The sequence below is a fragment of the Stegostoma tigrinum genome, chromosome 2 (assembly GCF_030684315.1).
Source record: "Stegostoma tigrinum isolate sSteTig4 chromosome 2, sSteTig4.hap1, whole genome shotgun sequence".
NCBI classification, from domain to species: domain Eukaryota; kingdom Metazoa; phylum Chordata; class Chondrichthyes; order Orectolobiformes; family Stegostomatidae; genus Stegostoma; species Stegostoma tigrinum.
In genome coordinates, this window is record NC_081355.1 from 12275020 (window position 1) to 12300809 (window position 25790).

The window sequence follows — 25790 nt, forward strand, 5'->3', positions numbered from 1 at the left end:
GATGGGTTTTTCTGACAATTGGCAATGGATTCACGGTCATCATTCGACTCTTAATTCCAGATATTTATTGAATTTAAATTCCACCATCTGCCATAGTGTGATTCGAATCCAGGTCCCTAGAACATTAGCTGGGCCTCTGGATTAACAGTCTAACAATAATACCACTAACCCATTGCCTCCTCCATAAACATAATAGCTACAAGAGCAGGTCAGAGGCTAGGATAACTGCGGTGACTAACTCATCTCCTGATTCCTCAAAGCCCGTTCACCATCAACAAGGCACAAGTCAGGAGTGTGATGGAATACTACCCTCTTGCATGGATGACTGCAGCTTCAACAACATTCAAGAAACTTGACATCTTTCAGGATAAAGCAGCCGACTTGAATAACAACACATCCACAGGCATCTACTGTGTCCGCCACCCACACTCGGTAGCAGCAGCGTGTACTATCTGCAACATGCACTGCAGAAATTCAGCAAAGATCCTCAGACAGTTCCTTCCAAAACCATAACCACTTCTATCTAGAAAGACAACTGCAGCTGATACGTGGAACATTACTATCTGCAAATTTTCCTCCAAATCACTCACCATCTTAACTTGGAAATACGTCACTGTCCCTTCACTGTGTCTGTGTCAAACTCCTGGAATTCCCTTTCTAAGGGCATTGTTGGTCTGCAACATAGTCATACAGCACAGAAACGGACCGTTCGATCCAATCAGTCCATGTTGAACATTATCCCAGACTGGACTAGTCCCACCTGCCTGCTCTGGCCCATATCCCTTTAAACCCTTCCTATTCATACATCCATCCAAATGTCTTTTAAACATTGTAATTGTACCTGCATCAAGATGGGAGCTCGGATACCACCTTCACAAAGGCAGTTAGAGACAGGTGGTGAATGCTGGCCCAGCCAGTGGTATCCACATCCCATGAATGAATAAAGGAAAAAGAACAGGTTGGACTTGAACCCACGTTAACAGATAGAACTATCACTGCCCACAAGGTCCCATCTGAGTCCCCTTATATGTTCACAGATCATATGACACCTTTTACAACAAGAAGTAAAATTAGAAGCTCAAGGGGAAGGGCAGAATACTTGAAATGGCTTATCTTGGGTAGTTCAATGACCAAAATATTATTTCTGTTTTAATTCTTTAAAACTTTATGTTCAATTTGTCCCTTGGAACAGCTATTGTAAAAATTATGTTATAAATCATAAACATTCTGTCATCTTCACCACAGGCCGAAAGCATGGGGTTGTATTGAAGTTATAAATTGAACTGTGAATCCTTTTATTAGTAATGGATCTTGTATACTGTTGCGAATGGTAATAAGAGCCTGGCAGTACCTAGACTCTAACAAGATTGGGCCTAGGCTGTGGCACTGGCCTTGAAGGAAATGTCTGCCAGTATCTTTTATGTACATGATTTTAGGTCAATCTGGGGATAAAAGTTTGTCTTGACAATGATGAACATACACAGGAGCAACCTGAGTAACCCACTTTTACTGAAAGTTTCATAAGCCGAGGAAATATACAGCATTGCACTGTGCACCATACTTTAACTGAGTGTGGGGTGAAAGAGAAACAAGGCCTGTTTAATCCTAATGATAAATTCTTTGTGATTAATAATGGAAAATCTCGTGCTGTAATCATGCCAGTATCCTTGCTGAAGTTATTGATGCAAGGAATTTTAATCCCTGATTCCTTTGTCATTTTGATTTATTTAATTGCCTCATTTTCAGCAGCTACTATAACTAATATCATACTTCATAATCTAAAATTGCGAAGTTAATTGTTTCTTTAGTATATTTTCTGTCATGAATTGTATTTTAAAAGCTATATTCTACAATTTGCCACATTGTAAACTTTGAAGAAGGATTTACACAGCTGTAAAAACTATACCTGTAGTTAATGAATTTCACCGTTTTTACAGTTTGCCATATCAATTTGTGATCTTTATTTGCAGATACTATCACTTTAAAGAAGATGAATGAAGCTAAATTTGTGTACCAGAACATTCCACCAGTGACTTTACATTTGTCAGAAGAGACTACCACATCCAGTGTATGTGTAAGCAATATGGAAAATGTTGAGAACCAGTTCAAAGATTTTGTGGAAATATTCCTTGTCGAAGTTTACAGATGTAAAATCTGCACATATGCCAGCAGCCTGAAGGTCAAAATGAACTCCCACATTGAAAATCTTCACAAACCCAAGAGCAATGATCGGCTTTCTAAGAAGGTAACGAGTACATGTCACACAGAACATGACTCCTCATACAGTACTGATATAGAAATTGACACTGAAAGTAAAGTGGCTGAGGACATTATTGTGGACAATCTAGAGAGGATGTCATTTCTTCTTCCTATGTACAGGATGCTTCACAACATCAGCCCAGTGTCCTGTGAAATGGGACTGAGAGGGCACAATGATAATCTTCACTCTGCTGATGCATGTGAGGTCAGCACACTGTTTGAAGTGGAGTCTACACCTTTTCAGGTAGATGGACCTCACTCTGTGGTATCAGGGCCTGTTGGAACTGCTGTGCCTGAAGATGATGAGGAAGCTCAGTCAGAACACCTTATGTCACTCGGCCTTTGCCGGATATCCAATAGTAATAAAACTCATACAATGAACATGGAAACCGGTGATGAAAGTATCATTCTAAAGAAGCAAAGGCATCTTAGTAAAAAAAAACGGAGTGTAAACCGATGCTCCAATAATACCGGAAACTCTCAAACTGGCTTGAAAAATGAATGCTATATTTGCAAGATGTGTAAACTAGACTTTAAGTCAAAAGACATTTATAACCTCCACTTGAACTGTCATGATAGTGACTCAGGTTTTAAATGCATGTACTGCAGCTCCTGCATGACTGAGTGGACCTCGATGGAACAGCATCTCAGGAGCCACAATGCCAAAGGGTTGAGTTACAGTTGCTCATTCTGTAAAAAGGTTTTTGCCAGGCGGAATGCTTGGAAACTGCATGAAGTCACTCATCAACAAAAGTCAGGCCCCTTCTACTGTTCAAAGTGCCCATCTTTTTATTCATCTGAGCATGTGAGAGACTTGCATTCTGCTTGCCATTATGAAGAGGCTTTTAAATGTACAGCATGTGACTTTACTGGTAAGTTTATTTATTCCTGACTCCTCATGAAATTGACAAGAAGTTCCTGACTCATTGCATTTTATTTGCTGTCAGCTTTCATCTAGATTTTATGTATTGACATGTTAAATATTTTTTATTCGTTGCTTCTGATGAAACAGTACTAAAATGTGTTCTTAAAAATAGGAACTTCCAATTTTTTAAGTAACAGTGCTTGGAGAATGTCTCTTCACAATAGTTTACTGCGTCAGTATGACTCAGGTGCTCTGAATTTCTTTATTATGTTTTTGAATAATTTTGAGTATTCACTGGGTAAACAGACTTTGAGATATCGTACTCAACTTGCTGGTCAGATACTCCCTCATTTGATGCCTTCATTGTGTCCAATCACTTACCTCAGATACTGTAGTAGTTAGGTAACTACAGTTGACCTTAGCATTTGAGAGGAGCAAAATCACCTAGCATTTCCTCTGTTGCTTGCTTTCTAGTAACTCTTGTTGAGAAATGCACATATGTGGACACAGGGCTGGGTTTCTTGACTGTGATTTTTGCAGCTGTCTTTTTCCTCTTCAGTACCTCAACACATGATCCAGATTCCCAGATGAAGCTTAGTCATGTGGCAGCACAACCAGAAAACAATGAAGATCTGTAGGGCCACAGCGTAGCATGTCCTGCTGCATTGGTGAGGGGTATGGGAATGGTGAAGAGAATGGTTGTGTATCTATCTCAGACATCATAAGGTTCTTCATAAAAGCAATAAGACAAGTCATAATGCCCATATGCTGGATCTGCAGCCTTAATCACTGATGAAAAGTATTGCAGAAGCTGAGAATACAGAGTTGAAACAGACAAAGCTGGAAACAAAAGACAACAGACAAATTTAATGTTTGTGTTTCTGGTAAGGATCTAAATCAAAGCTGAAAATTGTTATTAATGAATAGCTTTTGGAATGAAACAGGACATGGAGGAGGAGCTGAGGAAAAGAACTCGACATATCAACACACGATGAGCTGAAAGGCCATTTTCTGTGTTGTAGCCACAGCTGGATTTTATTCAATTTTGATTTATTCATACAGTGAAACATGACAAATGCATGCTTCCTAACACAACTACAGAAGAGTCAGGAATTGTCTCCTTATATGTATTTAAGTAACAACCAATGTGTTCACCATCTGCATATAGATGACCACAACTGACAAGCAATTAACATATCTGTTCAACCACAATGTGCTTTGGTACTCGCCTTACCTGTATAAGTTAATTTAATAGCCCATGCTACAAAAGTTGTCTATTGTAATATGGCCAACAACATGAAAACATGACTGTTGACCTTGCCTCTGCTGGTAACACTTCCACCTAAATCATAAGGTCACAGATGCAAGATCATTCCAGAGACCCGAGTATAATCTACACTCGAGTGTGGTGCTGATCGAATGCTACACTGTCAGAGGTGTTGACTTCTTTTGGGCTTCTTAAGCAGAAGCTTTGTCTGCTGTCTCGAATGTAAAAGATCTCGTGCCACTATTTGAAGAGAAATAGGCATCTGATCAATATTTATCTCTCAACCAACATCGCTAAAAAGAAATTTTCTGGTCAGTTTTTATTTATCCGTGGGATGTGGGCTTTGCTGCCTGGACCAGCATTTATTGCCCATTTCTCATTGCCCAGAGGGCATCAAAGAGTCAACAACATTGCTTTGGTCTGGAGTCATATGTAGGCCAGACCAGGTAAGGATGGCAGATTTCCTTCCCTGTGGGACTTCGCTACATCTGTCTAGATTCCAACAGTATCTTAATTGGGTGAGGAAGTTTTAAGAAAATCCTGCCCTTGTGAAATAAATCATACGAATGAATATTTCTTCTTTAAATTTTACACCATCAGAATACTTGATTCTTGTTTATAATCAATTACAATTGCTTAATGTACAATAAGAGTGCACAACTATTGTCACAGCTTGTGATTATTTTATTGGACCTTTAATTCAGAGCCTTTTGACTAATAATCCAGTGAGCATGAGCTCAAATGCCGCCCTTTGAGTTTCAGAATTTCAATTCAGTTTTAAGATTTGGAAATAAGAAGTCATGATGCTGTCAGATTGTCATAAAAATCCAATTGTCTCAATAATATAAGGAGTGACAATAATTTGCATTCCTTACCGAATCTAACCCATTTCTGACTCCAATCTCGCAATAGCATTTTTGAATTTTAACTGATCTTTGAAGTGACCTAAAAAGTGTAAAGGTTTCAGATGGTGTCACTGCTGGACAAATTGGATCCCAGAATGAGATCTGGCTTGATAGCTCATATATATTTGCTTAAAATGGGAGATGAGCCGAATGAAGAGGTGAGCAAGTTGTGAGGTGACATCAGCAAGGTAGGCCCAGCAGCGGACCATGGCGCCTGAGGATCAGCGACTTTGATACTAGCTGGGATTAGCACTGGTGGAGGTGAAACTGTGGCGGAAGGGCGCAATGATAAAGGCGAATCAGCTCAGCAGCAAATGATGGCCCCTGAGGATTGGCAACTTCAATGTTAGTTGGGTCTGGCAAGGAGGTGGTGGCTCTGTAATGGCTTGGAACTTGCATTTAGACGGACTTCTCTTGAAGCTGGTTCTTTTCATTTTCTCTTGGTCTTAAAATATCAAAATGCCACCAGATTATGATGACAGATAAAAGCTTTTCACTGTATTTTATTTTATTTCACTATAAAATGCTCATGACAATAAATCATCCCATTCCATCTCCTTTCCTTCCCTTGTCGTATTTTTTTGAATAATGAAGCAAATGTTTATTGCAGAAAAGGAAATAGAAAACCAGCTAAGGCATCTAATATAGACTATAGTTTGAAAAATCTTAAAGCAGATCTCAAATAAAGTTTCACCTTTTCCCCAGTGCCATCACTTTTCAGCTGTTCAAATCCAGCGAAATTACCCTTCTGTATAATATCTTTAAGTTGGACTTAACTAATTGTCCTAGGTTCTGACCTATCACTCATGAAGTCTTTCACATGAATACTGACAAAATTTAGACTGCCCTTAGTCTTTTAATAATTTCCTTACTTCTAGCCAGACACCTTTGTCTGGAAGTTTCACAAGTTAAACTTTTATACCAAGGTGACTGAACTTTCCCTGAATTGTCTCTCACTCTATTCTAGGAGAGGAACTATGTTAACTTCAACCCCAGTCAGGTCTTATCAAAAAGTATCAGAGATAATGGGAACTGCAGATGCTGGAGAATTCCAAGATAATAAAATGTGAGGCTGGATGAACACAGCAGGCCAAGCAGCATCTCAGGAGCACAAAAGCTGACGTTTCGGGCCTAGACCCTTCATCAGAGAGGGGGATGGGGAGAGGGAACTGGAATAAATAGGGAGAGAGGGGGAGGCGGACCGAAGATGGAGAGAAAAGAAGATAGGTGGAGAGAGTGTAGGTGGGGAGGTAGGGAGGGGATAGGTCAGCCCAGGGAAGACGGACAGGTCAAGGAGGTGGGATGAGGTTAATAGGTAGCTGGGGGTGCGGCTTGGGGTGGGAGGAAGGGATGGGTGAGAGGAAGAACCGGTTAGGGAGGCAGAGACAGGTTGGACTGGTTTTGGGATGCAGTGGGTGGGGGGGAAGAGCTGGGCTGGTTGTGTGGTGCAGTGGGGGGAGGGGACGAACTGGGCTGGTTTAGGGATGCAGTAGGAGAAGGGGAGATTTTGAAACTGGTGAAGTCCACATTAATACCATATGGCTGCAGGGTTCCCAGGCGGAATATGAGTTGCTGTTCCTGCAACCTTCGGGTGGCATCATTGTGGCACTGCAGGAGGCCCATGATGGACATGTCCTCTAGAGAATGGGAGGGGGAGTGGAAATGGTTGGCGACTGGGAGGTGCAGTTGTTTGTTGCGGACTGAGCGGAGGTGTTCTGCAAAGCGGTCCCCAAGCCTCCGCTTGGTTTCCCCAATGTAGAGGAAGCCGCACCGGGTACAATGGATGCAGTATACCACATTGGCAGATGTGCAGGTGAACCTCTGCTTAATGTGGAATGTCATCTTGGGGCCTGGGATGGGGGTGAGGGAGGAGGTGTGGGGACAAGTGTAGCATTTCCTGCGGTTGCAGGGGAAGGTGCCGGGTGTGGTGGGGTTGGCGGGCAGTGTGGAGCGAACAAGGGAGTCACAGAGAGAGTGGTCTGTCCGGAAAGCTGACAGGGGAGGGGATGGAAAAATGTCTTGGGTGGTGGGGTCGGATTGTAAATGGCGGAAGTGTCGGAGGATAATGCGTTGTATCCGGAGGTTGGTAGGGTGGTGTGTGAGAACGAGGGGGATCCTCTTGGGGCGGTTGTGGCGGGGGCGGGTGTGAGGGATGTGTTGCGGGAAATGCAGGAGACGCGGTCAAGGGCGTTCTCGATCACTGTGGGGGGAAAGTTGCGGTCCTTAAAGAACTTGGACATCTGGGATGTGCGGGAGTGGAATGTCTTATTGTGGGAGCAGATGCGGCGGAGGCGGAGGAATTGGGAATAGGGGATGGAATTTTTGCAGGAGGGTGGGTGGGAGGAGGTGTATTCCAGGTAGCTGTGGGAGTCGGTGGGCTTGAAATGGACATCAGTTACAAGCTGGTTGCCTGAGATGGAGACTGAGAGGTCCAGGAAGGTGAGGGATGTGCTGGAGATGGCCCAGGTGAACTGAAGGTTGGGGTGGAAGGTGTTGGTGAAGTGGATGAACTGTTCGAGCTCCTCTGGGGAGCAAGAGGCGGCGCCGATACAGTCATCAATGTACCGGAGGAAGAGGTGGGGTTTGGGGCCTGTGTAGGTGCGGAAGAGGGACTGTTCCACGTAACCTACAAAGAGGCAGGCATAGCTGGGGCCCATACGGGTGCCCATGGCCACCCCCTTAGTCTGTAGGAAGTGGGAGGAGTCAAAAGAGAAGTTGTTGAGTGTGAGGACGAGTTCAGCTAGGCGGATGAGAGTGTCGGTGGAGGGGGACTGGTCGGGCCTGCGGGACAGGAAGAAGCGGAGGGCCTTGAGGCCATCTCCATGCGGAATGCAGGTGTACAGGGACTGGACGTCCATGGTGAATATGAGATGTTGGGGGCCAGGGAATTGGAAGTCCTGGAGGAGGTGGAGGGCGTGGGTGGTGTCACGGACGTAGGTGGGGAGTTCCTGGACCAAAGGGGAGAAAATGGAGTCCAGATAGGTGGAGATGAGTTCGGTGGGGCAGGAGCAGGCTGAGACGATGGGTCGACCAGGGCAGGCCGGTTTGTGGATTTTGGGAAGAAGATAGAAACGGGCCGTGCGGGGTTGGGGAACAATGAGGTTGGAGGCTGTGGGTGGGAGGTCCCCTGTGGTGATGAGGTCGTGAATGGTGTTGGAGATGATGGTTTGGTGCTCGGGTGTGGGGTCATGATCGAGGAGGCGGTAGGAGGTGGTGTCGGAGAGTTGGCGTCTGGCCTCGGCGATGTAGAGGTCATTGCGCCATACTACCACTGTGCCACCCTTGTCTGCGGGTTTGATGGTGAGGTTGGGGTTGGAGCGGAGGGAGCGGAGGGCTGCCCGTTCTGCGGGGGAGAGGTTGGAGTGGGTGAGAGGGGTGGAGAGGTTGAGGCGGTTGATGTCTCGACGGCAGTTGGAGATGAAGAGGTCGAGGGAGGGTAGGAGGCCTGGGGGTGGTGTCCAGGAGGAGGACTTGTGTTGGAAGCGGGTGAAGGGGTCAGTGGAAGGAGGGTTGGGTTCCCGGTTGAAGAAGTAGGCATGGAGGCGAAGACGGCGGAAAAACTGCTCTATGTCCAACCGTGACTGGTATTCGTTGATGTGTGGTTGTAGGGGGACAAAGGTGAGCCCCTTGCTAAGGACTGACCGTTCGTCCTCAGTCAGTGGGAGGTCTGGGGGGATGGTTCATCCAGCCTCACATTTTATTATTAAGGTCTTATCAAAAACCTACCATACAAACTTTCAATCTCTAAATTTCTGAGCTAAAATCAATCCTTGATTTTTTTTTTGAAAAAACAAGCTAATGCCATTTAATGTTTATTCCCTGTATCATAAACCTCACAATATCAACAATCTTCCATTAACACTCCAGGGTACCTGCCCTCTGATACATTCTGGATTAGGTCATGTTTCTGCAAGAAACCCTTCTTTTAAAAGCCTTCACAAAATTAACCACTATCTATATTCAACTAGTTTGAAATTTAAATCTAAAAATGATAATATATATAAATCCACAAGCCACCCACTTCTATCCACTCGCTTACTTGCTTATCATGGCATCTAGAGATGGCTAAAATGTAAAAATTAAAAGTAATGATACATTTACCAAGGGTTTTGGGAGAAATAGAGGGTTTAATAATCATTAACACTTTGAGCAGAACGATCAGTTGTATTTACATTTTAGGTCAGCCCTAAGGAATCTGCTTAAACAGTGATGTACTGAAACCTGTACAGAGTATTTTTAATCATCGTCCTTTGGCTTCATGTGAGTAATGTCACTGGTGATCTGTGAGTGTAGTCTGTTACGTTTTGAAGTATCAGATATATTTGTATAAGGAAACTATTTTAGTTTTATTTGGGCTTGTAAATTTACATACACCTATTTATACAGAAATTGTCTTTACCAACATTAATAAATATCCAGATAACCTCAGCTGTTTTTTTTTAAATGAATAAGTAGTAGTTAAATAATATGGCCAGATTAACTATAACCATACAGTATCTTCATGCTGTGTATAAAATTGATTCATAGCTGGAATATTACGTAATGTCTGGCTTACCAGAAGTAATGCCACGGTGGTTTTGCTGAGTATCTATATATTGAAAGAAATACTGGACATTTCAGTGTGGTGGTGTGATCATCAGAACCAGATTTACTATCAGGCAGGTCTTTTGTCACTGCCTCCATGAAGTTATTGGAGCTATTCTGAATAGTGTGGGTGTTCTCTCAGTCAGTGACGTTGGTGATCTTGGCAACAAAGAGAGATGATTGTGCAGCCATCTGTTTCATTAAAAAGTCATATCTACCTTTTCAAGTTTATTCAATAATATTTGAAATGCTTTGGGATATTTTTATATATGCTGACGGTGTTAGAAATGAAAATTGTTTTTTTCTCCCTATTTCTATTATGTGAATTCATTGACACTTTCCATAATTGTGCAGGTTATAGCAATCCTGCAGTACTACGTTCAAGTTATTATAACTCATTGATGAGATATGACAAAGACAGACAGATTGTCGCCCTATATTAACAAATCCAGTGGGGATTGCCAGACAGTGAGTTGCCCAGGAATCATGGATACCTTCCTCCACTAAACTGTAACACCACATAGAAGTATACCTTTTATTTGCCTGCCCTAGCTGAGAACTGTTCAGCACAAATGTTTTAGGGAAAATCAGATGTAAATATTTCTATCACCATATACGTTTTCCATATGCAAAGCAGGAATACTTTTCTCCTATCTCTCAAAAAAGCACTGCCTTCACCTTTGGGGTATTGATTGAAGCATAAGCACTGTAATGATTTACAACAAACAATATTTTCTTTTTTTTTAGATGAAGCATGGAGTAAGGTTTATAAACATCTGTGTAACCATGACAATAGTATTAAGCCACATGGATGTACCGACTGTGGCAAGAGATTCTTCAGAACGTAAGTGTTTCATTTATTTAGTGGTGTAACTAACTAGACTCAGCATACGTAACTTGCTGGATGTATAGTCTGGATTTTTCTTACCCTTGAGCCAGGAACAGAATGGGAATTGTGGAAAAATTGAATACATGGTTAAGCTGCTTGTTTTAATAAAACATCTGCGAAAACTTGCCACTTTCCTAATAATGTTAAGTTCCCCCAAAAGCAGGGTATTTGCAATGAAAAATCACGTGTTCCTGTTTGTTTAACAGTGCAGTTCGAATACTGCACGAACTCTGAAAAGATCTGACATAACGTGTGCTCTGCATTTCATTTCTGGCATTTAAACTTCTTTGCACAATGTCAAGACTTAACTGGGAAGAGTATGTTTATAACTGTGCCCCACTTCACAAACTGTCACAAATGTATAAATCTATAAACTTATAATGAGACCAACCCAAATGACCAATTTGCCTGACTGCTGTACAGGACAAATACATGCTAGATTTTGTCAGTAATACAATAAAGTTATTTTTCTAACACACTTTAATTTGATCAAGAGCAGCGAAAATAAAAGATTGCTAATCTACAATGCAAATTAAACTGTAGTTGAACTTCATAACCCCAAATACACACGCACTCATTCACGATTAAGATAGACAAAAGACAAGCCATTTAACGCTTATGTATTGTTTTTGCCATTCATAGTATACAGGGTTAACAAAATTCTGAAGATCACAATTTCAGACCACACGGTAGGATGTTATCTTCTCACAATCCTTTGATTTTAGCGATGACGATCCACTGTTGTCTGAAGGGTGAATATCATCCTTTGATTCAACGGTTGATCTGCTGGACTTAAGTCTTTTCTTGTATGAATTCTTCCATCGAAACTTTCTTGGTTTGTCTGTCTTTTTGCCACATGGTGTGAGAGTGGGAGGGATGGATGTTTTCTGTCTTCAGGCTGAATGTGTCTCCCCCTCTCTTGCTCCTGGCTGCTCTTAATAAATTGCAGCTCAACCAATCAGATGGTGTTGCCATGCAGAATTTCCTTAACTCACAAGATTTTTGCAGCTGCTCAGTTTCAAATTTGCCTTGTTATAGCTCAATGTATGCAGCATTTTTTTTTAAATTGTCCTGGTATTTCAGTTGTAGCAGTACAACTTCCATTTCAATTTATAGCCCAATAAAACTAATTATTGGCCTGTTACAACTACTTCAAGGTACACAATACCCATTTGTTAATTGCAGTAAAAATCAGCTTAACATACTGCTGATGACAAGGCAATGAACACAATGTGAGCCATCACCCAAGACCTACAGCCAGAAAGGCAGTCAATACTACTTTGTGCATGTCAGATCATATGTCAGGGAAGACATTATTATCCATGAAAATACACCTATTTCTGTGGCTCACAAAATGCATTCTGAACATCTGTAAAACACAATCCCTGTTTTAAATAAAACCAAAAAATGCTGGAAACACTCAACGGGTCATGGTGCATCTGTAGAAAAAGAAAGACAGGGCTAATATTACACACCAATGACCTTATATCAAAAGTAGAAAGAACTCAGAAAAGAGGGAAGTTTTAAGAGGAAGGATAAAAGTGGGGAAACCAAAGGAGAAGCCTCTAATTGGCTAGAAGACAACTGTTTGTATTTAATTTATTTATGTTCAGCGGTGCATTTCATCTTGTGATTTGCTTCAGTTGGGACTGCACAGAGTGATTCATTTTTGGTAACCCATTTGAACTTGCTTTTTGGGTAGGAAGTTTCCCAAGTCTGACATGCACATTGGCTCACTGTTTCCAAAGAAAGCCCAAAAAAGATGTGATTTTCAGGAATGCATCCACAACATTAAGTGAAGACTTGTAGTAAAACATGTATCCAGCAAGGAAGTATTTCAGAGTAGCGTAATCATCACAAAAAATCACTGCCCAAAAACCAGAACAAAATTGGGACAAAGGTTATGACCAGAAACTGTTGGATTCGGTGTCAAATCTTGAGGGCTTTAAACTGCTGTTTTGGACAAGAAGTCCTAGACTGAAATTTAAGTAAAGCCCCATGAACTCCATAAAGCCCACACAGAGATTATTTAAGAGATCAACTTCTTTGGGCCTCAACTGATTTTGACTCTTCCACAGATTTGACCTCTTGAGAAAGCTACAATGGCTTCCCAGCTCACGAACACTGTTAAAATAGCAGTCAGATCCTAATACAGCCATATGGAGTAGAATCTGTATATTTAACAAAGAGTCACCTCTCTCCCACTGTTTTTGACCTCATCAGAAGGGCAGGTACGATTGGAGCATTGGCGACCTTGTTGCCTTGATGATTTCATCTGTCTGCCTAACCTTAACTGTCTCAGATAATATTAATTTCTTGCCAATGTCCACAAACTGATATGAGGGGTAATAGATTCTCTGTGGAACCACTCCAGAGCAAGGATATATGTCTTTAGGTGGAACAAAGACAAAAAACTGAAGGGAAAATTAATGTTTTCATTGAAGTGAATCCAATTTTTAATGAGCTTAATGTTTAATCATTGGACCTGTTACTTCAATGAACTGTAAGTCTGTTCAAAATACAGCAATTTAAGTATGAGCAGGGTGATGTGCTTCTTTTTTTGCAGCATGAGATGGAATTATTTTCTGCTTTTGTCAGAGTTGAATTGAAGGAACATATGGCGAGGCATAATGAGGCAAGACCTTATCTCTGCCAGTTTTGTGGACGGTCATTCAAGTATAGAAGGCAGATGAATAAACATCGCAGACATGTCCATCAGACGGCAAAAGAAGAAAGGAGAGAAAATGAAAATGATCCAACAAGTAAACAGCATGTGGAGAAGGAGCCTCAACATAAGTCAAAAAAGCCAAACAAAGAATTTCACTGCAGTATTTGTACCAGGTATTCTCACCATACTATGCAATACTAAATGCTTTTAAATAGCATCTATTGCCTCTTGAAACAGAGGGAATATTAGCAAAGGAAGTTCTGACATACTCACCTGCATTTTTATTACCTTGGGTCACAGTTCCTCTCATCGTTCCTCCTGACCTCCAGTTCTTTTGCTACATAGAATCCAACAATTGCAAATCTAAGCTGCCCTCATGTCCTCCTCCAAGTCCTACCAACCCATTTCCACTGACATATGTCATTCTACAATACATTCGATTTAAAATTTTTAGGCTTAAACTCCCAAGTCTCTCACACGATGCCCTGCAAATTTCAGTATTTGCTTTTGAATCATAAGTTCTGTTGATACTGTTTTCCTTCTCGTCCTCCCTTTACCTATCACTTGTATTCGAGCTGTTGACTGCCTAGGTTTTCATCTATGGAACTCCTCCCTAAGTCCCTCTGCTTCTCCTCCTTCTCAAACTGCATCTTTTTGGCTGCTGCATGTGCAATGCTTCTTGATAAGCGCGATTGTTACTGCATGTGAAGTAATAGCCCATGGTGATATCTGTAGTGCTTTTTGGTGAGCATGTGCACCGAAAAATCATCATCAGAGTTCATAGTCCATGCTAAAATATATTATTTAATAAAGTCCTTCAGCATGCAATCCTTATTAAATGGGAGATACCTGTACCAACATTTGAAATTATAATTTAAATGGCTATCTCAAATACATAATTTTAATCACGATAATATTAATTTCTCAAAATGGCATGCTTTGCATTGTTTCACTATGGCATCCCTCAAGATTTGTTTTTATTATTCTCTTCCTATTTTCATCTGCAAGCTGCTGTTTGGGAATGCCATCTGAAAGCATTTCAGGTTTTCACATGTGTGTAGAATTCCAACCGAGGAATTATCCATTGTCCATGTTATTAATCAATCATATGACTGTATCCATGAAGAAGCACTTTGACCCGCAGTTTTGAAAACATTGTGAGCAATTTCTATTTCCAGACATCAGATGTGTTATCACCCATTTTGTACCTTAGTGCAAAGTTAACATTACCCCCTTTTTAACAGTGAGATCATTTTGTCCTTCTCTGTATCTGACCAGTTGGAGGAATTGAGGCCAAAAACGCCTTTTGAAAGTGGCCAGACCTTGTACATTTTTTGTGCACAAACTTGAGGAGGAACTGCACTGCAGTGATATCACCAACTAGCACAGTTACAGTTCAGAAATCATTTTCTCTCGCAAGATATGTAGATAAAAATTGTTTGAATGTTCAAACTGCCCCAGATTAATTAGCCTGAATGAGTCAGGTTCTAAATCAGGCCTGTTAAACAAGAATCAAGATTTGCACTTGCAAGATTTGGTGGCCTTATTTCAGCTAATTGGTGCAGGGTCGTTACTGTGTCTGCTGTCAAAAGATAATATACATTTTTTCATGTCGTTAAGTCAAAGATTCTGATTCTGACTCAGACATAATGAACTGCCGGCAAATTAGCCTCTCTTTTCTGGAGATGTTAATTATTCAAATAATTAGTCTACAGAACTTCTGAAATTATTGATTTAATAATTTTACCTTTAAGTTAACATTATCTTAACTTGTTGAATAATTGCTAGAGATAAAATTTATAATTTACTCCCTGTCGGCCATGCTTCTCTCCAGTGCTTCAGTTTCCAGGAAAGGAAAGGCATCATTGTTCTTGGTGACTAAAAACAGTGCAGTCAATTACAGCAACACTTCGAGTTGTCATTTCCTACTGAGATACACTAGCAGTTTCTCTCAGAATTCGGTCAGATACACGGAGGTGCTCAGTGATGGTGATGTGCTCCCCTTGGTGTGGGAGCTGGATGTCACCTGGAGCAGCTGCATCACGGCAGTGTTGGCCAATTCTCTGGAGTATGATGCTTGTTTATCTTCTGAACTCTTATTTCTTTGATCGTGTTCTTCTCCAACAATCTGATTACGTACCTCTTAAAGGTAAAAGTTTTATCATTTTAAAAAATGGCAAAGCCTAAATGAATCAATGTATTCAAACATACCGATAAGTTGCCCTCATCCTTTCAGAAACTGTTCACCCCAATTCTGTCATTAAAATCCAATGTCTGTCAAGGTTACTAGTTTTTCTTGTTCTGTATTTTGTGGGGTTGGACTTTCTGGGTGTTTTTTCAGGTTCTTCACCATGCAAATCCTTTTAGGCCCTCTAGTGATTAGGAGTAACAGTCGCTCGTTCACATTCCCCTGCTATTGACAGCATCACAATCCAGTGAGTGAGAGGAAAAGAGCCTGTGGACTTCCAATAAAAGTCACTGGCAATCCTTCAAGGAACATTTTGGTAAATAAGAACCAGGTCAGGAAAAATTATAAACTACGCTGTGCCCTCAAAAGGTTACAATTCCACTGTAATGATTCTCCTAGTTTAGACACAATTATGCAACTCAGCCTGGCATGCTGGGTGTGGCCATGTCTTTTGTAAATTTTACGCAATAAATGGTCAATGTGAAGTAAAGTTGCTGTGAGTGGTGCTATTTAGTTCAATCTCAGGATGCAATTTTACCTCACTTCCAGCTTTTGTTCATTTATCTGGGTCTCGTAGTACTTCGTAGGTACGCAGGGTCACACAGGGAGGAAGGTTAGTCACATATTGTAATGCCGGTTTGGATAAGCACTGCAGTAACTTGAATTCAGAAACGCAAGACCATAAGACATAGGAACAGAAGAAGGCTATTCAGCCCATCGAGCCTGCTGTGCCATTCAGTGAGACTATGATTGATCTGATAATTCTCAATTCCACTTTCCTGTATTTTCTCCACAACCTTTGAATTCCTTACTGAGTAAAAACTATTTATGTCAGCTTTAAATATATTTAATGACCCAGCCCCTCCAGCGTCTAAAAAAAATCCACAGATTCGCAATCCCCTGAGAGCAGATCTCCTAATGTGTATCACTGTTGCTGATCAGAAATGCCACTCTTAATGTTTTTCACTATACAGCCCTCTGCTTTTAAAAAATTCCACAAATTTGCTACCCCCGAGAGAAGATATTTTTCTAATGTGCATCACTCTTGCTGATCAGAAATGTCACTCCTAACACTTATGATTATGTTGATAGATGAAAATCGAGCTGAATTTAATGACCATTTAACAATTAGTACAGAAATGTATCGGAAGAAGCAATACTTTTGAAATTATTAAGGCATAAGTACAGTAAATCTTAAATTTTATCCCTTACAAGCTCACACTCAAAGATTACTATTAATTTTTCTAAAGTTATTGTGTTATTTAAAAGAATTCTAATTCACCATCATGGCATACGTTGTAGAAAAATGTCTAAGCACTGCATGGAATGAATTCTACAGTATTACTAAAAACATACACAATGAATCATAATAAGAAATTTAGGAGAGGGCACAAAACCTGGTTGAAAGAATGAATTTTACAACAGACAGGTTGGGTTGAGTGGTCTGTTTCTGTGCCATATATCCCTATGTAAAGAAGTAGGAAGGCAGAAGGATTTCAAAAGAAAGAGATCTGTGAATGTTGATTCAAAAATGACGTGAGGGGTAGACCAAACAACTACAATCAGGTCAGTCTGACCGTGCCGGTGGCTATGTATCAGAATCAATGTTGAGAAATAGGATTAACTGTTACCTGGATTGGCACAAATTAGTCAGGGAAGGTTGTCTCTTACAAACTTAATCGAATTTTTCAAGTAGCAAGGAGGATTGATGAGAGTAGTGCATGTTGTCTGCGTGGACTTTAGTAAGGTATTTGGCAAGACATGACAGACTGTAAAGAAAAATTAAACCTTTGAAACAAGGAAATGTGGAAATTTGAATCCAAAATTGGCTCAGATAGAGGAACCAAAGGGTAATGGTTATGGATGTTTCTGCAAATGAAAAGTGGTTTTCAATTTTGTTCCACGGGGCTGCTTGTTAGGTGATTATTGTAGTCTAAATTACTGAAGAATATCACAACAATGTGGAAGACATGATTGGCAAATTTGCAGATGATACTTAATTTGGTTGGGTAATTGATGGTGTAAAGGATGACTGCAGAATAATATAAATGGTTTGGTTGAGTAGGCAGTTAAGTGGAAAATGGGTATCGTCTTGAAGTGCAAAGTTATGCATTTGGGTGAGGGCAGGTGAGACAAATGAAGCAAGGGAATACAGTGTAAAGAGGTGGGCATTTAGAGAGTTGGAGGAAATGACAGACCTTAGAGTGCCTGCCCACAGGCCCCTGAAGGTTGCAGAGTAGTTGGTTAAGATGATAAATAAAGCATGTGGGATACTTAGCTTCATGTCAGGTCATGTCACAGTTGTATAAGACTTTGGATCGCCCAAATTTAGAGTACTGTGTACAGTTCCGGTTGCCACATTAGCAAAAGGATGCAGATGCTTTGGAGAGGGTGCAGAGGAGGTTCACCAGGATGTTGGCTGGTATGGAGGGTGCTAGCTATGAAGAGAGGTTGAGTAGATTAGGATTATTTTCATTAGAAAGACTGAGATTGAGGGGGGACCTGATTGAGGTCTACAAAATCATGAGGGGTATAGACAGGGTGGATAGTAAGAAGCTTTTTCCCAGAGTGGGGGACTCAATTACTAGGGGTCATGAGTTCAAAGTGAGAGGAGGAAAGTTTAAGGGAGATATGCGTGGAAAGTTCTTTACGCAGAGGGTGATGGGTGCCTGGAACGCGTTGTCAGCAGAGGTGGTAGACACAGACGCATTAGCGTCTTTTAAGATGTATCTGGAATGGTACATGGATGGGCATGGAGCAAAGGGATACAGACCCTTAGAACATAGATGACAGGCTTAGACAGAGGATCTCGATCGGCACAGTCTTGGAGGGCTGAAGGGCTTGTTCCTGTGCTGTAATTTTCTTTGTTCTTGCTCTTTGTTCATTGGGTGAGATATTGAATACAAAAGCAGGAATGCAATACTGGAACCATGTAAGACACTGCCGAGGCCACAAATGGAGTTTTGTGTACAAGTTCTGGCCACCACATAACGTGAAGGACATGCACTCGAGACCACACAGAGGAGATTTACTAGAACATTGTCAGCACTTGAAATTGTAGGTATGAGGAAAGATTGAATAGGCTGAATTGTTTTCTTTAGAACACAGGAGGCTCAGAGGTGACTTAAATGACGTGCACAGAATAGTGAGGGACCTGGATGGAGTGAACAAGTCAGATCTGTTTCCTCAAGCAGAGAGGTCAATTACAGGGTGCATAGATTTAAGGACATGAAGATGGTAGCTACCTAGAATTTAGCACCCACTGTGGTGGTTGAGGCAGAAACATTCAATGCACCGAGAAAGAGCCTGGATCCACACTTCAAGTTCTGTAACCGGAAAGGCTAAAGACCATGTACTGGAAAATGGGACTAGACTGGGCAGCTAGTTAATTTAGCCAGTGCAGACATGAGGGCTTGAACGGCCTCTTTCAATGCTGTAACTTTCTATGAATTCTTTCTACTCTGAAACGAATGACCTGTTCGATTGCTATTTCTTTATTTCAAATTATCCATTCTCCAGACTCACTTTGTTAGCTTTTATTTTTCCTTTTCTTTTTAATGTAGAAACTCTGGCCATTTGTTGTTATGTTTCTGAATTACTTTCTCTTGTACTTTAAATTTTCCCTCCATATTGATTTTTTTGCTTTCTAAATGGATGTAAGTTTGCTCGCTGAGCTGGAAGGTTCATTTTCAGACGTTTCGTCACCATTCTAGGTAACATCATCAGTGAGCCTCCGGTGAAGCGCTGGTGTTATGTCCCGCTTTTTATTTCTGTGTTTAGGTTTCCTTGGGTTGGTGATGTCATTTCCTGTTCTTTTTCTCAGAGGGTGGTAGATGGGCTCCAAATCAATGTGTTTGTTGATGGAATTCCGGTTGGAATGCCATGCTTCTAGGAATTCTCGTGCGTGTCTCTGTTTAGCTTGTCCTAGGATGGATGTGTTGTCCCAATCAAAGTGGTGTCCTTCCTCATCTGTATGTAAGGATACGAGTGATAGTGGGTCATGTCGTTTTGTGGCTAGTTGATGTTCATGTATCCTGGTGGCTAGCTTTCTGCCTGTTTGTCCAATGTAGTGTTTGTCACAGTTCTTGCAAGGTATTTTGTAGATGACGTTTGTTTTGTTTCTTGTCTGTATAGGGTCTTTTAAGTTAATTAGCTGCTGTTTTAGTGTGTTGGTGGGTTTGTGGGCTACCATGATGCCAAGAGGCCTGAGTAGTCTGGCAGTCATTTCGGAAATGTCTTTGATGTAGGGGAGAGTGGTTATGGTTTCTGAGCCCGTTTTGTCTGTTTGTTTGGGTTTGTTGCTGAGAACTCGGCGGACTGTGTTCATTGGGTACCCGTTCTTTTTGAATACGCTGTTTAGGTGATTTTGTTCTGCTCTGCTTAGTTCCTCTGTGCTGCAGTGTGTGGTGGCTCGTTGGAATAATGTTCTAATGCAGCTTCGTTTGTGGGTGTTGGGATGGTTGCTCCTGTAGTTCAGTATTTGGTCTGTATGTGTTGTTTTCCTGTAGACGCTGGTTTGAAGTTCCCCATTGGCTGTTCGCTCTACTGTGACATCTAGGAATGGCCGTTTGTTGTTGTTTTCCTCCTCTTTTGTGAATGTTATGCCAGTAAAGGGTGTTATTGATGGTCTTGAAGGATTCCTCTAATTTGTTTTGTTTGGTGATGACAAAGGTGTCATCCACATAGCGGACCCACAGTTTGGGTTGGATGATTGGCAGAGCTGTTTGTTCGAGTCTCTGCGTTACTGCCTCTGCTAAGAACCCTGATATCGGAGATCCCATGGGTGTTCCATTGGTTTGTCTGTAGGTTTTGTTATTGAAAGTGAAGTGGGTGGTAAGGGCATAGGTCCTCTAGCTTGATGATGTTGTCCTTGCTGATGAGGTTGGTGGTGTCATCACCCTCCCAACCTGATCATTATCAACTCTTTGCCCAACTGGTCTTCTCTCTTTAGGCTCTATCCCATTGTTTACTCCCTACCCCATCCCCCTCCCCTTCTTGCTGCATATAAACTGACGTTTTCCCAGCCACCATCAGCTCTGAGGAAGGGTAGCGGATCTGAAACATTAACTCTGTTTTTCCCTGCATAGATGCTGCCAGACATGCTGAGCTTTTCCAGCAACTTTGTTTTTGTTGCAAAGGATTGAAGATCTTCCAGAACACCTAGTAAATAATTACGTTTCTGTAAGAATGTCCCAGTGATTGATCCACACAGGTCACATAGGAGAATACCTGTATTCGTTGAAGAAACTGCTGCTTAATGTAGCATGTCATCTCATTTGAGTTGAGGCATGCAGCAGCTATTTTTGTTGTTTAGTGCATTCCAGTAGAGGGCAGCAAAGGATAACGTTTTCGTGCTCTCTTCATTCGTCCCTCCCAATTCAATATGAACGCAAATAACAAGGTGTAGAGCTGGATGAACACAGAAGGCGAGCAGAAAGGCTGACGTTTCGGGCCTAGACCCTTCTTCAGAAAAATGAGCGCAATCACTTTTGTCGTAAAATTAAAAGTTGCCGGCTGCCTAGTTACCTGAATGGTTGGTTCCACTCCATAAAAAGTGGTAACAAATCCATTAGAGTAGTGAGAATGTGGAGATATGCATTTAAGGGGAAGTTAGGTGAGTAAAGAAGAATAAATGATGTTAATTGGGCAAAAGTTTTGCACCCAACCAGTTGAATTAATCAAGTGCAAGAAAGAGATAGGCATAGATGGGACTGCCAGTAGGTGGGATTGGGTGGGAGAAGACGTGTAGATCATAAATGCATGAGCTGAATGGTCTGTTTCTGTGCTGAATTTGGGAACATTTTTCATGAACTTCAATTATTGTTTAAGTTTTGAAGTGGACGTAACCAAAACCTGTTAAAACTTTTTTTTTAATGGATAGATTTCAAAGTTCGTCTGTCCCAGAAAAGTGTCTCCGTGTCAAAACAAATTGTGCTTTCAAATTCTGATGCTGAGACTGATTTTTGACACAGTTATAGAAAATAGCTTATATATTGTAGCTCACAGTTGGTTTGACGTTGAATTTGTGTATATAGAATTAGTCCTCAATAACAAGACTAGACACATTTACCTCACACATGTTGTCAATAAAGATGTACTCCTTCATCCCCTCCTAATCTTTTCTGCCTTTTTGGAAGATGCTTACAATAACAGTTCATCAATGTTAACAAAGACTCATTTTCATCAATTAGTTCTGCCCCTAGCTAGGAGCCAAGATGCTGGTACCTACTGTCAAAATGGAAAATTGGCCCAGTGTGTCCAGTCCTGTATAAACAGGAAAACAGAACAAATCTGGCTAATTGCCACCTGATCAGTCTGCTCTTGATCATCAGCAAAGTGATGCACAGGGTTTTAATAGTGCTACCAAGTGGAACTTGCAAAGGAACAACATGCTAAATGATAATAAAACATGACGCTGGATGAACACAGCAGGCCCAGCAGCATCTCAGGAGCACAAAAGCTGATGTTTCGGGCCTAGACCCTTCTTGAGATGCTGCTGGGCCTGCTGTGTTCATCCAGCCTCACATTTTATTATCTTGGATTCTCCAGCATCTGCAGTTCCCATTATCACTGATACAACATGCTAAATGAGGCTGATTCTGCTACCTCGATGATGTATGTCATGTTTGACTCATATCTTAATTTGTTTTCCTCTTATCGTAATTTGTTTTCCTCTTGGTCCTAATTGAATTACTGTCTTCTGATCTCACTATTTCACTTTATAAAGTAGCAATTACGTGGCTGATGCATAGGGACTTCTGCCAGATTTCTTTTGGCTATATGTTTTATTTTAAAAAAAAGTTGTTTCAATTACACAGGTGAAGTAGTGTGTTTGGGCTCCTTGATCTTTGCCTCCATACTGGTTATTCATCAAACTTCTATTTACTTAATAGATCTGATGATCAAGATACATCACCTACAGGACAGTTTGCATTGCAGAGTTAGTACAAAGGGAGCCAGCCTTGGCTCAAAGTTTGTACTCTTGTTTTGGAATCAGATAGCCATAAATATAAGACCCCGTTCCAAAGACTGGAGCACCTATCCTAGACTGCACCTCAGTCCAGAGGGACTATTGCACTGTTGGTGGTACCATCTTTCTGACGAGATACAAATCAAAGCCGTGGTGACTATCATTTAGACATATCAGATCCCATTGTCGCATTGAAGAAAAGTAGGGCACTCTGCAGATATTCTGGACAATAACTTATTTTAATCATGTCTATCTGGCTGTTATTACATTGATATTTGTGGGATCTTACCGTTTGCAAATTGGTTATCATGTTTCCTTCACTGGAGGATGTCTGATTCAAAAATATTTAAGAAGGTATGATAGAGGTACTCCAATCATGAGGATACTGGACTGAATGGATAGGGAGCAACTGTTCCCATTGTTAACAGAATTGAGAACTAGTGGGCACGCCCTTGAGGCGATTGACAAAACAAGCAATGGATACGTACTTCCATGCAGCATGTGGTTAGGATTTGGAATATATTGGCTGAACATGTGGTGGAGATGCGTTCAGTTGAGGCTTTTGTGAGGGAATTAGACAGTTACCTGAAAAGGAAGAATCTGCAGTGCTACAGGGAGCAGGCTGAGAATTGTACTAAGTGGATTGATTGTTGGAGAGCTGACATGGTCACAATGGATGGAATCATCATCTTCTGCACTATAATAGTTCTGTGAAATGACTGTACCAAATCATCCACTTTTATCACTTTTATTTCACCCTTTTACTTCTTCCCTCACCTTTCCCAAAGCCTGCACATACTCTTACAGTTCTTTGAATGCTATTCGTCCTCTGATCGAGTGCCTTATTTGGGAGGTAAATGCGGGAGTTTGAAAGATTGTTTGATCATCATAGAATGGTAGAATCATAGAATCTCTATAGTGTAGAAACAGGCTCTTCAGCCCAACAAGTCCACACTGAACCTCTGAGCATCCCACCCAGACCCATCCCCCTATAACTCACCTAATCGACACCTCCCTGAACACTGTGGTTAATTTAGCTTGGCCAATCCACCTAACCTGCAATATGGGGGGAAAACTGGAGCACCCCGAGGAAACCCTCACAGACACAAGGAGAATGTGCAAACTCCATACAGACAGTCGCCCGAGGCTGGAATCGAACCAAGTCCCTGGTGCTGTGAGGCAGCAGTGCATACCAAGATGCATACTCCCATGTCATCTCTGAAATTTAGCTCTTTTGTTCATGTTTAAACCAAGACTGTAATGAGGTCAGGGCCAAGTGCCCCTTGCAGAATCCAAATTGAGCATCACTGTGCAGGTTATTGATGAGTAGGTGCTGCTTGATAGCACCTTCTATCACTTTACTGATGATCGAGAATATGCTGATGGGGTGATAATTAACCATGAACAAAAACAGAAGTTGCTGGAAATGCTGAACAAGTCAGGAAGCATCCAGGAAGAAAGAGGTCAGAGTTAACATTTCAGGTCTGGTGACCCTTCCTCATTAACCATGTTGGATTTGTCCTGTGTTTTATGTACAAGATGAAGCTGGGCAATTTTCCACACTGTTGGGTAGATGCAAGTGTTGAGCCATTGTATGCAGTGATAAAAAGATTAAATCCAAATATTATTGGATAGGAAAGCATATTAACTTAGCAAGCTATTTACAGATAGGATGTGGGAAAGTTGATTGGCAATGATATTTGCATGTATATTTTTGAATTATTTAAGTATTTCGAGGCATAGAGATGCTTTATAAATGCAAGTTGTTTATGTAGTGCTGTTTTTGTTAGTGCTAATAATTTAATTGTTTTATCCAGTAGGGTAAGAGTTAAATAAAGCCATGCACATTAATGGCACTAAACAATAGTAATCCATGAAATGTGAATGAGGAGTGCAGCAAAGTGCTTTGTGATGGTGACAAGTCTGTTTCCTGTTGGACAGGAAATGCTCCTCCAAGTTGGCACTACAGAGACACATGGGAACACACACTGGTATAAAACCATTTCATTGTCAGCACTGTGATTATAAAACCAGGCTAAAGGCATCACTGATACAGCACATGAGAGTTCACACAGGTAAGAATCACAAGTGTTTTCTGTTGCTGAATACATGCTGTAAAATTTTGTCAACATTTGTTCAAGGAAAAAAAATGAAATGATTTGAAGTGTGCTATTCTGTTTTGTTAAGGTGTGAGGTGCTATCAGTATTGTCTCTCTAGTTTCCCTTATGTTTTCTATGGATCTGGAAGCCCAAGCAGCAGGACCAATATGCTGTCAACTGTGGTGTGGCATATTCAGGAACTGACCTGTAAATAACTACAATTACCCCTCTCATAATGATTAGACATTACTCCCCACTCCCTCTCCTTTCAGAGTGTCAGAGGTGTGGAAATGGTTGAGCCAATGAACAATGGCAAGTGGAAGGTCAAACGTATGACACTTAGCGGTTTAAAAGTGTAGCTGCAGGTACCTTGGGGACTGTTATTTACCGGAATGGATGTAGAAGGAAGTGCAGTTTGAAAAGAATGGTGCGTACACAGGTGACAAGGACACAAAGAAATTGTAAAGAGTGGCCTTGGTATTAATTGTTTTGAAAGACGACAAAGTTGATGGAGAATAGGTAACGAGTCAATTCAAAAACAGTATGAAATTTGAGTACTTTTTCGGAAACAATTTTTTTTCTCTTTGTTTTATTCATGCAAATCAAGAAAGGTGCAATTAACAGTTCTTCACGTTGTGATTTGCCTCAGTAACAATGATTGCAATTCAGAAAGTAGTGTTTTAGTTATAAAGTGCTGTGAAAGCTCAGCTGCTCTCAGTTGTGGGTGGGAGCTTGTAGGTTAGGGTTCCTTTGTGCCTACTACTTTTGTTCTCAATCTAGCCATTTAAGATCGAGCATTTGGAGGGTGCTATCAAAGAAATTACAGGGAGTTGCCATAGTGTTACTTGTGGATATTACATGTTGCAATCATGTGGTGCCCCAGTGCTGGAGGGAGTGACTGTTTAAAATGGCGATATCAATGAAGTGGCTATTTTGTCCTGAATGGTATTTACTCCTAGAGTGTTATAACTGCCCGCATTCAGAAAAATTTGAAGGATTGCTATATTTGCAAATTACATTCCATAACTGTGATGCATTTCTTTCAGGAAGTGACATCTGCTGTGTGTGAGCTGTGGAGTTACTGCTCATATATTT

The 25790-nt window shown here is 41.1% G+C and overlaps 1 protein-coding gene across 1 annotated transcript in view; it reads left to right on the plus strand.

The window, feature by feature from the left end:
* The window catches only part of si:dkey-154p10.3 (oocyte zinc finger protein XlCOF6), a 39894-nt gene that overhangs the window by 2877 nt on the left and 11227 nt on the right, over positions 1-25790 (plus strand). The window contains exons 2-5 of the mRNA XM_048559514.2: positions 1971-3131; positions 10628-10724; positions 13368-13610; positions 24537-24670. Coding sequence (XP_048415471.2) covers positions 1991-3131; positions 10628-10724; positions 13368-13610; positions 24537-24670 — 1615 coding nt within the window. The 5' untranslated portion in view covers positions 1971-1990. The remainder of the gene's footprint in view (positions 1-1970; positions 3132-10627; positions 10725-13367; positions 13611-24536; positions 24671-25790) is intronic.